This window comes from Ranitomeya variabilis, chromosome 1, assembly GCF_051348905.1.
Source record: "Ranitomeya variabilis isolate aRanVar5 chromosome 1, aRanVar5.hap1, whole genome shotgun sequence".
In the NCBI taxonomy this organism is placed as follows: domain Eukaryota; kingdom Metazoa; phylum Chordata; class Amphibia; order Anura; family Dendrobatidae; genus Ranitomeya; species Ranitomeya variabilis.
In genome coordinates, this window is record NC_135232.1 from 467465299 (window position 1) to 467481108 (window position 15810).

At 41.5% G+C, this 15810-nt stretch overlaps 1 protein-coding gene across 1 annotated transcript in view; it reads left to right on the forward strand.

Moving 5' to 3' along the window:
* GRIN3A (glutamate ionotropic receptor NMDA type subunit 3A) overlaps positions 1–15810 on the forward strand; it is an 816603-nt gene that overhangs the window by 708119 nt on the left and 92674 nt on the right. The window contains exon 7 of the mRNA XM_077250531.1: positions 11765–11916. Coding sequence (XP_077106646.1) covers positions 11765–11916 — 152 coding nt within the window. The remainder of the gene's footprint in view (positions 1–11764; positions 11917–15810) is intronic.

Here is a 15810-nt window from a genome sequence, read left to right on the forward strand (position 1 = left end):
ATTTGATTTAAGAAATGGGAAGCAAATGGTTGTCAGCTATAGGGATGAAAATTGTGTGTGACATTGTGTTATCCCTTTATGTGTTAGCTTTCAACATTTTCTAGGCCAAATGTTTTGCATATTTTGTCATAGGTAGTGAAATTTTGCCTAAAATTTAAATTTTTTTGTTTGTGCATTTTGGTTAAAACATGGAACAGACAAAGCCAAATTTATCACCAGATGTCAGAAAGCTTATTATCCTGAGAGTGAAGTCAGGCAAAAGCCAAAATGAAGGTAGCTCTGGAATTCAACTGCTCTCAGAGTTAAGGAACAGCTGACAAACCTAGAAGTGGATGACCACTGAAAACTTTCTTAATAATGTGATCAATTTTGAAGGAAAAGTTAGTATCTGACGTCCATAAATGTGCTGTACAGATTTTGCACAAAATGAACAAAGAATATGGGGTCAAAGTGAGTCGTCAAACTGTGGTGTGACAGCTAAGAGCAGTAGAGTTCAATTCTAAAGTTCCAGTCAAGAAGCCTTTCATCTCTGCAAAAAAAACTAAAGGTCCAACTTGAGTTTGCCAATGAACACAGCTAGTGGAAAGAGACAGATTGGTCAAAGGCATTGTGTTCTGAAGAATCCAAGTTCAATCTGTTTAGTAGTGATGGCAAGCACTATATACCAAATGGAAAATGTAATGATATAAGGTACCAAACATTTACAGTGAAACATGTTGGTGACATTGTCATGGTTTTGAGCTGCTTTTCTGCATCTGCCATTGGCCCTCTGCATAGAAATGATGGAAATATGAATGCTGCCATGTACAATGATACACTGGAGAATGTAATGCTGCCACATGGTAAAACCAAAAGTAGACAAGGGCTGGACATTCCAACAAGACAATTATCCTAAGCACGCATATTTATTTAATCAAAAATTGGTTAGCAAAGAAAAATGTTTGCCTATTGCAATAGCCAATCTAATCACATGATTTAAGCCCTATATAGGAGAATTTGGGATGAGTTAGAGCGACAGTTGGGGCCCGTACCCATAGCAATAAAGATGAATTGTTTGCAGATTTGCAAATGGAATAGAGCAAGATCCCTTAGGATGTCTTGAATACCATAGTGGCGTCAATGCCGATTGGTGTTGTGCAGTAATTAAAGCAAGATGTTATGCTACAAAATACTAAGTTATGGCATTGTAAACAGTGCCATAGCTTAGTGTTTATGTTATGATCAACACATAGTGTATGCAAAATTTTTGGCTGTCAGTTTTCTTTAATTAAATGACCATACCTATATTCTAAAGCACTTTGGTTATTAAAATCTTGCATGATGACAACTTCATGCACTTTTAATTCATCACCAGGAAAATGGCATCAAAACAACCATACAGAAGTAATCACAATTTTTTTAAAAAATGCTAAACTTTTGGTCTCCACTTTATGACAATAGTCAATTTTTGAACAAACAAATTTGCACACCTGTAGCAGACCAAATTTTCTTTTTATTTCAAACCAGCAAAGTTTCACACAAAGCAGGTTCTACAATATATGACAATAGTCCATTTTGAACAACCAAATTTGTACAGCAATTTTTTTTATTTCAAATCAACAAAATTTCACACAAAGCACGTGAACCTGTATGAATGACAATAGTAAATTTTTAGAACACAAATATTTTGTGAATTATACTAGGCCAAACATTTTTTAACCATTTTAAAACCACTGTAATTGTAATTTCACATAAAGCATGTTAAAATGTATGGATGACTGAATCAAGAAAACATTTTTGAACATTTTCTTTGAGTTTTATATTCCTCTGCAATGAATCACGTTAAATTGTATGGATGAATAATTAAGTCCATAAAAAAGTGAACTTTTTTTAGCTTTATATACCTCCTTAATGTAACACTGGGAAGTGTGTTAAAGTTTAAGGATGATTAATTCAATCCATATGGTATTATGGAGTTTTATATACTACTGTTATGTAACACTAACCACATTAAGCTCTATGGATGACTAATTCATGTTAGAAAAAATTGTGAAACTTTTTATTTTAGTTTTATATACCACTAGTGTTGAGCGATACCGTCCGATACTTGAAAGTATCGGTATCGGAAAGTATCGGCCGATACCGGCAAAGTATCGGATCCAATCCGATACCGATACCCGATACCAATACAAGTCAATGGGACTCAGGTATCGGACGGTATTCCTGATGGTTCCCAGGGTCTGAAGGAGAGGAAACTCTCCTTCAGGCCCTGGGAACCATATTAATGTGTAAAAGAAAGAATTAAAATAAAAAATATCGCTATACTCACCTGTCCGACGCAGCCGGGACCTCAGCGAGGGAACCGGCAGCGTTGTTTGTTTAAAATTCGCGCTTTTACTTGGTTACGTGAGGTCCCGGCTTGTGATTGGTCAGGGCGGCCATGTTGCCGGGACGCGGACCAATCACAGCAAGCCGTGACGAAATTACGTCACGGCTTGCTGTGATTGGTCCGCGTCCCGGCAACATGGCCGCCATTAACCAATCACAAGCCGTGACGTCACGGGAGGCTGGACATGCGCGTATTTTGAAAAGCGCGCGTGTCCAGCCTCCAGTGACGTCCCGGCTTGTGATTGGTTAATGGCGGCCATGTTGCCGGGACGTCACTGGAGGCTGGACACGCGCGCTTTTCAAAATACGCGCATGTCCAGCCTCCCGTGACGTCACGGCTTGTGATTGGTTAATGGCGGCCATGTTGCCGGGACGCGGACCAATCACAGCAAGCCGTGACGTAATTTCGTCACGGCTTGCTGTGATTGGTCCGCGTCCCGGCAACATGGCCGCCCTGACCAATCACAAGCCGTGACGTCACGGGAGGCTGGACACGCGCGCTTTTCAAAATACGCGCATGTCCAGCCTCCCGTGACGTCACGGCTTGTGATTGGTTAATGGCGGCCATGTTGCCGGGACGCGGACCAATCACAGCAAGCCGTGACGTAATTTCGTCATGGCTTGCTGTGATTGGTCCGCGTCCCGGCAACATGGCCGCCCTGACCAATCACAAGCCGGGACTTCACGTAACCAAGTAAAAGCGCGAAATTTAAACAAACAACGCTGCCGGTTCCCTCGCTGAGGTCCAGGCTGCGTCGGACAGGTGAGTATAGCGATATTTTTTATTTTAATTCTCTTTTTTACACATTATTACATTAATGTTGTTGCGATACCCGATACCCGATACCACAAAAGTATCGGATCTCGGTATCGGAAATTCCGATACAGCAAGTATCGGCCGATACCCGATACTTGCAGTATCGGAATGCTCAACACTATATACCACCATAATAAAATACTTAGCTGTGCATTAAATTCAATGGATTGAATCCAGAAAAAAATCTTGAACTTTTTTTGGAGTTTTTATATCCCACTTAATGTAACACTAAGCTGTGCGTTAAAGTTCATGGATGACTAATTCAATACAGAAAAAAAATGTAATAGTTTTTGAAGTTTTACATGCTACCGAAATGTAACACTAAGCAGGTTAAACTATATGAATGACAATATATAATTTTTCACCCCAATAAAAAAGAATGTAGTCACGTGCAGCAGCTATATATTTAGCTACGGCCTGCAAAGCCCCAAGTGCTGCCTTGAGGCTGTATTCTGCCGCTCTTCTTGCTCCTGCAACTGCCCCTAGGCTAAATGAAGAATGTATCTAATACAAACAGCAAAGCGCAGGATTATCTCTTAGGAGGACTGTTAGTATGATGGTTTAACATCAGCACCAGTATCAACGCTAGAGGACTCAGATTAGTTAAACTGTGCACACAGAGACCTGGATAATTGTTCTCTAACTCCAATCATACCTGTCCCTGAGGTATGCCATAGTGCCAATGTGCTGAGCAAGACAGTGCAGGTTGTTTTATAACCTGCGATGAGTCCATGCATGGAAACCCACACAAACATGGGGAGAAGACACAAACTCCTTGCAGATGTTGTCCTTGATGGAATTTGAACCCTGGACACCAGCGTTGCAAGACTGCAGTGCTAACCACTGAGCCACTAAACCCTAATATGAAGTATTTTTGTAAAGAAGATAGTAACATGAAAATTAAAAAAAATAATTTTGTAAAATATTTTTAACCAAAAATTTCATTTAATCAAGTGTTCATTTTCTGTTGACATATTCCTTTTAATCATATAATGCAAATGGACATACTTGCATGCTGCAACAAGTAATTAGAACAAGTAATCAAATTAATGGAAGGATCACAGTTTCAAGTCTCAAAAGTAATAATGGAAACACCATAAGAAGAAAGAAAATTAAATGCCAAAAATTGCTGTTTTATTTGTTGCAGTATTTCTTGTAAAGCATGCAATAATAGGATACTGTATCTACCCAATAATGATATCAATAAAACCAAAAGCCAACAATAAAAATCAGCACTTACAGCTTTATTTCCTAAAAAACAAAAAAATTATTAGTCTTAAAAAATTGCAACAAACAATTTTTTTCTAAGCTAAGAATTTTGTTAACCACTAAAAGGATATTAACCCCTTACTGACCTCGGACGGGATAGTACGTCCGAGGTCAGCTCCCCTGCTTTGATGCAGGGCTCCACGGTGAGCCTGCATCAAAGCCGGGACATGTCAGCTGTTTTGAACAGCTGACATGTGCCTGCAATAGGCGCGGGCAGAATCGCGATCTGCCTGCGCCTATTAACTAGTTAAATGCCGCTGTCAAACGCAGACAGCGGCATTTAACTAACGCATCCGGCCGGGCGGCCGGATATGAGCGCATCGCCGACCCCCGTCACATGATCGGGGGTCAGCGATGCTTCAGAATAGTAACCATAGAGGTCCTTGAGACCTGATCCCTGGCAGATGTGAGCTCCACCCTGTGGTCGGCGCTCACAGCACACCTGATTTTCTACTACATAGCAGGGAACAGCAGATCGCTGCTATGTAGCAGAGGCGATTGTGCTGTGCCTGCTTCTAGCCTCCCATGGAGGCTATTGAAGCATGGCAAAAGTTAAAAAAAAGTTTAAAAAAATGTGAAAAAAATAAAAAAACATGAAAGTTTAAATCACCCCCCTTTCGCCCCAATCAAAATAAATCAATAAAAAAAAATATCAAACCTACACATATTTGGTATCGCCGCGTTCAGAATCGCCCGATCTATCAATAAAAAAAAGCATTAATCTGATCGCTAAACGGCGTAATGAGAAAAAAAATTGAAACGCCAGAATTACGTTTTTTTGATCGCCGTGACATTGCATTAAAATGCAATAACGGGTGATCAAAAGAACGTATCTGCACCGAATTGGAATCATTAAAAATGCCAGCTCGGCACACAAAAAATAAGCCCTCAACCAACCCCAGATCATGAAAAATGGAGACGCTACGAGTATCAGAAAATGGCGCAATTTTTTTTTTTTTTAGCAAAGTTTGGAATTTTTTTTTCACCCTTTAGATAAAAAATAACCTAGTCATGTTAAGTGTCTATGAACTCATAGTGACCTGGAGAATCATAATGGCAGGTCATTTTTAGCATTTAGTGAACCTAGCAAAAAAGCCAAACAAAATACAAGTGTGGGACTGCACTTTTTTTTGCAATTTCACTGCACTTGAATTTTTTTTCCCGTTTTCTAGTACACGACATGGTAAAACCAATGATGTCTTTCAAAAGTACAACTCGTCCCGCAAAAAATAAGCCCTCAAATGGCCAAATTGACAGAAAAATAAAAAAGTTATGGCTCTGGGAAGGAGGGGAGTGAAAAACGAACACGGAAAAACGGAAAATCCCAAGGTCATGAAGGGGTTAATGGTCATGTGCATTGTTGGTCAAATAACATCCACATGAATGCCAGGATTTAAGTATTTTTAGCAGAACATTGCCTTGAGCATCATATTACGTCGGCTAGCTAACATTATTTACATAATGATTAGTGTTGAGCATTCCGATACTGCAAGTATCGGGTATCGGCCGATACTTGCTGTATCGGAATTCCGATACCGAGATCCGATACTTTTGTGGTATCGGGTATCGAAACAACATTAATGTAATAATGTGTAAAAGAGAGAATTAAAATAAAAAATATTGCTATACTCACCTCTCCGACGCAGCCCGGACCTCAGCGAGGGAACCGGCAGCGTTGTTTGTTTAAAATTCGCGCGTTTACTTGGTTACGTGAAGTCCCGGCTTGTGATTGGTCGCGGTGGCCATGTTGCCGGGACGCGGACCAATCACAGCAAGCCGTGACGTAATTTCAGGTCCTTGCAGGATTTTAAAAAAAATTACGTTCCGGCGTTGTGATTGGGAGCGTCGTGGTCACATGGGCGACGTAACCAATCACAAGCCGGGACGTCACGGGAGGCTGGACACGCGCACATTTTAAAATGCGCGCGTGTCCAGCCTCCCGTGACGTCCCGGCTTGTGATTGGTCGCGGCGGCCATGTTGCCGGGACGCGGACCAATCACAACGCCGGAACGTAATTTTAAAATCCTGCAGGACCTGAAATTACGTCACGGCTTGCTGTGATTGGTCCGCGTCCCGGCAACATGGCCGCCGCGACCAATCACAAGCCGTGACGTCACGGGAGGCTGGACACGCGCACATTTTAAAATGCGCGCGTCCAGCCTCCCGGCTTGTGATTGGTTGACCGCGATGCAACCAATCACAAGCCGGGACGTCACGGGAGGCTGGACACGCGCGCATTTTAAAATGGGCGCGTGTCCAGCCTCCCGTGACGTCCCGGCTTGTGATTGGTTGCGGCGCGGTCAACCAATCACAAGCCGGGAGGCTGGACACGCGCGCATTTTAAAATGGGCGCGTGTCCAGCCTCCCGTGACGTCCCGGCTTGTGATTGGTTGCGGCGCGGTCAACCAATCACAAGTGTGTACCAAGCTCACAATCAAGACCTGAGCCTCGCAATACATCAAAAAGTGCCAAGCTAAGCCAAACTACAGGGTTGAAAACATCATACTTCTGTATACATATAAATAAGTGTACAATTTGGACACGCGCGCATTTTAAATCGCATTTTAAAATGCGCGCGTGTCCAGCCTCCCGGCTTGTGATTGGTTGACCGCGCCGCAACCAATCACAAGCCGGGACGTCACGGGAGGCTGGACACGCGCCCATTTTAAAATGCGCGCGTGTCCAGCCTCCCGTGACGTCACGGCTTGTGATTGGTTGCGGCGCCCATGTGACTGCGACGCAACCAATCACAAAGCCGGGACGTAATTTTAAAATCCTTAAGGACCTGAAATTACATCACGGCTTGCTGTGATTGGTTGCGTGGCCCATGTGACTGCGACGCAACCAATCACAAAGCCGGAGCGTAATTTTAAAATACTGAATGACCTGAAATTACATCACGGCTTGCTGTGATTGGTTGCGTCGCCGCCACATGGGCGGCATGCGACCAATCACAAGCCGGGACTTCACGTAAGGAAAGAAAAGCGCGAATTTTAAACAAAGAACGCTGCCGCTTCCCTCGGTAAGGTGCAGGCTGCGTCGGAGAGGTGAGTATAGCAATATTTTTTATTTTAATTCTTTCTTTTACACATTAATATGGTTCCCAGGGCCTGAAGGAGAGTTTCCTCTCCTTCAGACAGAGAACCATCAGGAATACCGTCCGATACTTGAGTCCCATTGACTTGTATTGGTATCGGGTATCGGTATCGGATTGGATCCGATACTTTGCCGGTATCGGCCGATACTTTCCGATACCGATACTTTCAAGTATCGGACGGTATCGCTCAACACTAATAATGATGTAAAGAAAATATGATTTATCAGACCAGTCCACCTTTTCCATTTCTTCTTTCTCCATATTCAATGCTCCCATGATTATTTTAGGTGCTTTATATGGAAGAAAGGGGTCAACATGGGCATTATTACCAATCTACAGCTAACAAGCTAGCCCATATTTATGATACACCTTTTTATTATAGCTAACATTAAGGGGAACCTGTCACCCCCAAAATTGAAGGTGAGCTAAGCCCACCAGCATCACCAGTCCTCTTCTTGCATTCAAGCCACGGCTCCTGCGCAGGCGTACTTTGTCTGCCCTGTTGAGGGCAGAGCAAAGTACTGCAGTGCGCAGGCTCTGGGCCTCTCTGACTTTTCCCGGCACCTGTGCACTTAAGGACTTTGCTCTGCCCTCAACAGGGCAGACAAAATACGCCTGTGCAGGAGCCGTGGCGTTAATGCAAAAAGAGGACATTGCCGTAAGAAGATGGGAGGCCCCAGACTGGACCGCGACACCCATCGGACCCAGACCGCAGCGGTACCGCCCCTGGGTGAGTATAATCTAACCTCTTTTTCTCATCTTTCAGGATACATCGGGGCTTATCTACAACATTCCAGAATGCTGTAGATAAGCCCCTGATGCTGGTGGGCTTAGCTCACGTTTGATTTTGGGGGTGACAGGTTCCCTTTAAGTTTATCAGCAACTTGTGGTATTGTAGCTCTCCTGAGGTATCAAAACAGACAGACTAACATGCTCTCTTCATGTTTATCAAGGAGCCTTATGTGCCCACAATAACATTGTCCCCAGTTCATGGGTTCTTTCTTAGATCTCCATTTTCATGTTTTAATGCATCAACCTCAAGAACTGAGGGTTCATTTGTTATCCAATATAGCCCGATCATTGACAGTTGCCATTGTATTGAGATCATTGCATATACACATCACATGGCTTTGGTTTTAATGTCATTCATAACTGATGTGTGCATGTAGACTGTATACGCCTGGAAGTGTAAAAGTGGTAGGAGCTGTGGTGGTGACTGAGGAAAAGTGAGAAGGTTTTCTGTCAATACTGAGGTGCGGAGAGGTATAAAGATATTACATAAAGATTTCCTTTTAACAATGTATTATTTAGCATATCTACATAGCATGTAGTATAGCTGTCACAGCTGAGCCCGGATGCCTGGAAGTGGGGGCTTAAAGGTTCCTCTCCCACACAAGAAGATACCAGTATTATAAATGACACAGTGGGGGGGCTATCATTTTAATCTACTATCTAACAACAAGTGAGGTGAGCAATCGGGTCACAGAAATGATTGTTTTGTCAGACTACATTGTAACACTGTATTAAAGAAGCATTCAGAAAGCCCTCAGAAACCTTCTGCTACCGATGGTGAGTGGGCTTAAATGACACCTACTGTAATATATTGAGAACAAAAGCAATTTTCATGAATAATAGTTTGGGTGAAAACTCTGCTAGAATTTCCATACAATTTATACAGTAGATGAAAATAACTATAATTTGCCTTAAAATGTGCTAAATTTCTATTCATTCTTTAACTACTTAGGACCTTTTCTGTGATTCAGAAATACAACTTACCATGCATTAAAAGAATTTACCATAAACATTTAGCATGATAATGACCAGGTTTTAAGCAATGATGTGCAACAAAAGTGTGCATGAAATAACATTTTGTTAAATTGTAGTGCTTTTTCATATTCAGATGCCAAAAAAGACTTAAACAATAGGAAAAATGAATTTGTTACTGATAAATAAGTATTACAGGTTCAGCAAACATCTTAAGAACCAAATTGTGTACTGCACCAATAAGCAGGCAGCGCTTCTTAAAAAAAACTGTAATACATACAATATAAAAAAAAAAGTGTTGGGGACATGATTTATGGAACTTAATGTGCAAAATAATAAGATAACTCCTTAATGTACTAATTGGCTGTGTTAGAGTACTATAACTAGACTTTATGTAATATGTAAATTAAGAACTTTCTTTCCATTGGTCGATCATTTTTCTGAGGTTAAAGCCACACCTTATTTGAACTTCCATCAGTCTGTTGGGAGTTGCTAATTATTATTTTATTGAACCGTATATTTCTGATGGTTTATCCCTACCGTTTTATCCTGATCCTGACCCAGCTTCCTCTAAGATTGATCACATCCTGTTTGACTATGCTTTGACTGACTTCCTCTTACCTATACATAGTTGCCTTTACACTGACTTTTGACTTTCAAAACCTTTTTGACACTCAAGTTATTGACCAGACTACTTTTACCACTCTTGCCTCACTCTAGCTTCCCTGGCCAGGATCTACTCTGTGAGCGCAACCCAAGTGACACTGTAATAAGTCCAGATACCTGTATAGGTTTACAGCTATGACGGTCCGGTAGACTCTGGGACATGCTAAGCGGATTGGCTTGCGCCAAGTCTGTCCAAATCAGCCTGATGTTCTCAGGCAAATCTTAACACCCACATCCAGTTTTGCTACACTTCTTTATCTTTTATACTCAAGTTTAGACAACATAATTATATGTATATATATATTTTTACTAGATGGTGGCCCGATTCTAATGCATTGGGTATTCTAGAATATGTATGTATGTATATAGCAGCCACATAGTATATAGCACAGGCCACGTAGTATATAGGAGCCATGTAGTATATAGCAGACAAATACTATGTGGCCTGTGCTATATACTATGTGGCTGCTATATACATACATATTGTAGAATACCCGATGCGTTAATACAGGCCACGCAGTATATAACAGTGGCCACGCAGTCTATAATACAGCCCAAACAGTATATAACACCGCCCACGTACTATATAACACAGCCCATGCAGTATATAGCAGCCACACAGTATATAACACAGGCGGCGTAGTATATAACCCAGGGCATGTAGTATATAGCACAGCCCACACAGTATATAACACAGCCCACGCAGTATATTACACTGCCCATGTAGTATATAGCAGCCATGCGGTATATAACACAGCCCACGAAAGTATTTAGCAGTGTGGGCACCATATCCCTGTTAAAAAAAAATAACTAAAATAAAAATAGTTATATACTCACCCTCCGGGATCCAGCAAAGCTCTGGAGATGGGCGCGCGGCTGCCGCCATCTTCCATTCTCCCAGGATGCATTGCAAAATTACCCAGATGACTTAGCGGTCTCGCAAGACCGCTATGTCTTCTGGGTAATTTTGCAATGCATCTCTGGGTATGGAAGATGGCGGCAGGCGCGAGCGCATCGTCGGATGACGGAAGGTGAGTATAGCAGTTTTTTTTATTATTTTTAACATTATGCTGCATAGGCAGAATCAATAGTAAAAAGTTGGGGACACACAGGCTTAATAGCAGCGGTAACAGAGTGCATTACCTGCGGCATAATGCGGTCCGTTACCGCTGGCATTAACCCTGTGTGAGCGATGACTGGAGGGGAGTATGGAGCGGGCACTGACTGCAGGGGAGTAGGGAGGGACTAATTGGACTGTGCCCATCGCTGATCGGTCGCGGCAGCCATGACAGGCAGCTGGCGAGACCAATCAGCGACGAGGTATTTCCATGACGGAAGTTGCAGACAGAAAGACGGAAGTACCCCTTAGACAATTATATATATAGATATTTGATTTTTTTTTTCTCTTCATTTTCCTTTTTTTTTTTCTACAGAGACGTGCCTCAGTTTTATTAAGTGTTTGACTCCATGACTCCACTTCATGACTATGACTTTTTTTTAAATACTCATGGTATATTAAAAATGTTTTTTTACCTTATTGCTTCAATATGATTTAAATAGTGTTAACCCTACAGTCCATATTGCATATTTATAGCTGTGCTCCTAAAGCATATTGTAACTGTAGTGATTGCTATCTGTCAAGGATGAAACAAGTTTTATAAAGAAGAATTGTAACTAACTTTTGCATGAAAGCGATAGAGAAGTTACTATACAATATAATAAATCATTTGAGAGAATACTATTATACAACCATTAACCTACATGTACATATATTTTTTTTTAGGTTATGGAATTGGTCTTCCACCCAACTCTCCTTTGACATCAAACATATCTGAATTGGTCAGTCAGTATAAATCAAGTGGATACATGGACACGCTTCATGATAAGTGGTATAAAGTGGTACCTTGTGGGAAAAGAAGTTTTGCGGTCACAGAGGTAAATTATTTTAAAACATGTCTATGTAAATTAAAATATAATTTGCATTTTAACTGGTTGTCTCGTGATCACAACCTTTTCCTAAAGTTCTTTTAGGAAATATGAATCTCAAGAAGATAGTGTACCCTCTCATGTATATATAAAAGAACGATGTAGGATGAATCACTCCTCCTCTTTTGTATCCCCTCCCTGTCACACACTGGGAAAGGGTTATATATGAAGTGAATTAATTTTTTCCAAGAAGGCTACAAAAATTTTTTTTTTACTTGTGTTATATTAGTTTTAATAAATTAGTTTGAAAAAAATTGTAAATTCTTAAAAATAAAAATTGCTGGTGTCGCCATTTTCCGAGACATATAACATTTTCATTTTTTCATTAATAGAGCTGTGTGAGGGCGTGATTTTTTTTGCATGTCATAAGCTGATGTTTTTATTGATGCCATTTTGGGGACAGATTTTGATCAATTTTTATTGCATTTTTGGGGGGTGTATCGGTATCGGTAACCAAAAAAACTGCAATTCTGGCATTTTTCTATTTTTTCTTTTTACGGTGTTTACCAATTGGATTAATTTAAATAATCTTATTGTTTAATAGAAAGAACTTTTCTAGACACAGCGATTCCACATATGTGTATATACACTGCTCATATAAATAAAGGGAACGCTTAAACAACAGAATATAACTCCAAGTAAATCAAACTTCTGTGAAATCAAACTGTCCACTTAGGAAGCAACACTGTTTGACAATCAATTTTACATGCTGTTGTGCAAATGGAATAGACAACAGGTGGAAATCATTGGCAATTATCAAGACTAGTGTTGAGCGATACCGTCCGATACTTGAAAGTATCGGTATCGGATAGTAACGGCCGATACCCGAAAAGTATCGGATATCGCCGATACCGCTACCCGATACCAATACAAGTCAATGGGACACCAAGTATCGGAAGGTATCCTGTATGGTTCCCAGGGTCTGAAGGAGAGGAAACTCTCCTTCAGGCCCTGGGATCCATATTAATGTGTAAAATAAAGAATAAAAATAAAAAAATTGATATACTCACCTCTCCGACGCAGCCTGGACCTTACCGATGTAACCGGCAGCTTCCGTTCCTAAGAATGAGCGCTTGAAAGACCTTAGATGACGTCGCGGCTTGTGATTGGTCGTGTGAGCGGTCACGTGACCGTTACATCGGTAAGGTCCAGGCTGCGTCGGAGAGGTGAGTATATCAATATTTTTTTATTTTTATTCTTTATTTTACACATTAATATCGATCCCGATAGCGATTCCCGATATCACAAAAGTATCGGATCTCGGTATCGGAATTCCGATACTGAAAATATTGGCCGATACCCGATACTTGCGGTATCGGAATGCTCAACACTAATCAAGACACACTCAATAAAGGAGTGGTTCTGCGGGTGGGGACCACAGACCATATCTCAGTACCAATGCTTTCCGGCTGATGTTTTGGTCACTTTTGAAAGTTGGTTGTGCTTTTACACTCGTGGTAGCATGAGACGGACTCTACAACTCACACAAGTGGTTCAGGTAGTGCGGCTCATCCAGGATAGCTCACCAATGCGAGCTGTGGCAAAAAGGTTTGATGTGTGTGTCAGCATAGAGTCCAGAGGCTGGGGGCGCTACCAGGAGATAGGCCAGTACACCAGGAGACATGGAGGGGGCCATAGGAGGGCAACCACTCAGCAGCAGGACCGCTACCTCAGCCTTTGTGCAAGGAGGAACAGGAGGAGCACTGCCAGAGCACTGCAAAATGACCTCCAGCAGGCCACAAATGTGCATGTGTCTGCACAAACGGTTAGAAACCGACTCCATGAGGATGGTCTGAGTTCTCGACGTCCACAGATAGGGGTTGTGCTCACAGCCCAACACCATGCAGGACGCTTGGCATTTGCCACAGAACACCAGGATTGGCAAATTCCCCACTGGTGCCCTGTGTTCTTCAAAGATGAAAGCAGGTTCACACTGAGCTCATGTGACAGACGTGACAGAGTCTGTAGACGCCGTGGAGAGTGATCTGCTGCCTGCAACATCCTTCAGCAGGACCGGTTTGGTAGTGGGTCAATAATGGTGTGGGGTGGCATTTCTTTGGAGTGCTGCACAGCCCTCCATGTGCTCGCCAGAGGTAGCCTGACTACCATTAGGTACCGAGATGAGATCCTCAGACCCCTTGTGAGACCATATGCTGGTGCGGTTGGCCCTGGGTCTCTCCTAATGCAGGACAATGCCAGACCTCATGTGGCTGGAGTGTGTTAGCAGTTCCTGCAAGATGAAGGCATTGAAGCTATGGACTGGCCCGCCCATTCCCCAGAACTGAATCCGATAGAACACATCTGGGACATCATGTCTCGCACCATCCACCAACGTCACATTGCACTACAGACTGTCCAGGAGTTGGTGGATGCTTTAGTCCAGGTCTGGGAGGAGATCCCTCAGGAGACCATCCGCTGCCTCATCAGGAGCATGCCCAGGCATTGTAGGGAGGTCATACAGGCACGTTGAGGCCACACACTACTGACCATAATTTCCTTGTCTTGAGGCATTTCCACTGAAGTTGGATCAGCCTGTAACTTAATTTTCCACTTTGATTTTGAGCATCATTCCAACTCCAGACCTCGGTGGGATTTAGGTTGTGATTTGCGTTGATAATTTTTAGGTTTTATTGTTCTCAACACATTTCACTATGTCTATGTAATGAATAAAGATTTACAACTGGAATATTTCAATCAGTGATATCTAGGATGTGGGATTTTAGTGTTCCCTTTATTTTTTTGAGCAGTGTATTTTTTACATTTGTTTTTAATGGGTGAACAGCGGGTTGATTCAAACTTTTATTTATTTTTTTATTTTCTCTTATTATTTTACTCTATTTGATAGGCCTCATATAAGACTTGAACCTCTGAATGACTGATCACCCAAAGTATTGCAATATGTAGCAAAAATTAAGGTCTCTTAGGAAGCCTAGTCACAGACTGGTCTTCATAGGGTTAGTGAAATGACAGACACAAAGGTCTTCAATAGATTTCCGACTATCGTGGTAACTCATGGACAATCGTGGTAACCCATGGACAATCCACGATTACACCATGGTAGGTCAGATGGATTGTGCACTATATATTCCTCTGTCAGAGATTAGCAGTGGCTTTTAACAGGTTAACAGCAACACACCAGAACATCCAATGTCAGTACAGAGTTAACTAACAGTTAATTCCTTAAGAACTGTGACACCTAACTATTGCTTTACTACCAAGTTTCTGCAATAATGGGGTTATTGCTGCCAATGAAAGTGAGATCCCTTTCCACTAGCAAAAATAAATGGTGTTTAGGGATTACTTTGCTCTGCTAATTAGGCATGAAATAGTCCCATTCCACTGGGGCGTTTACCAGGTTGCCATTTTTTCATTCAGAGTTTCACATTCCCTAAAGTGTTGGATTTTAAGCTCTTGATAGCAGAATGATAAATTCTTGAAGAATCATTGTCCTACTTTACAGATAAACTTTTGTTGTTTAGCATGCATTTATTATGTGTATATTTAAGTGTGTCCTCTAAAACAAAGTAGATTTCACTTTGGAATTAAAGGATTAATTAACCTTAAATGTTATTTCGCACCTCAATATTAAGGACTCAATCATTATAAACCCAGTTTTTACATGTTTTGAGGTGTTAAGAAAATTAGCAATTCTAAATAGTTGGTAGAAATTTTCAGGAATTGTCCCAACCCCCATTTGTAGTAAACCATGTACAGTTTGCTATAACCTGCTTAAGTTAGAAAAGCAATATATTAAATCATTTTTATGAAAATGAATCTGTCACCAGGCTACTGCAATGTAATCTTAGGGCAGTAGAATGTAGACATTGAAACCCTGATTCCAGT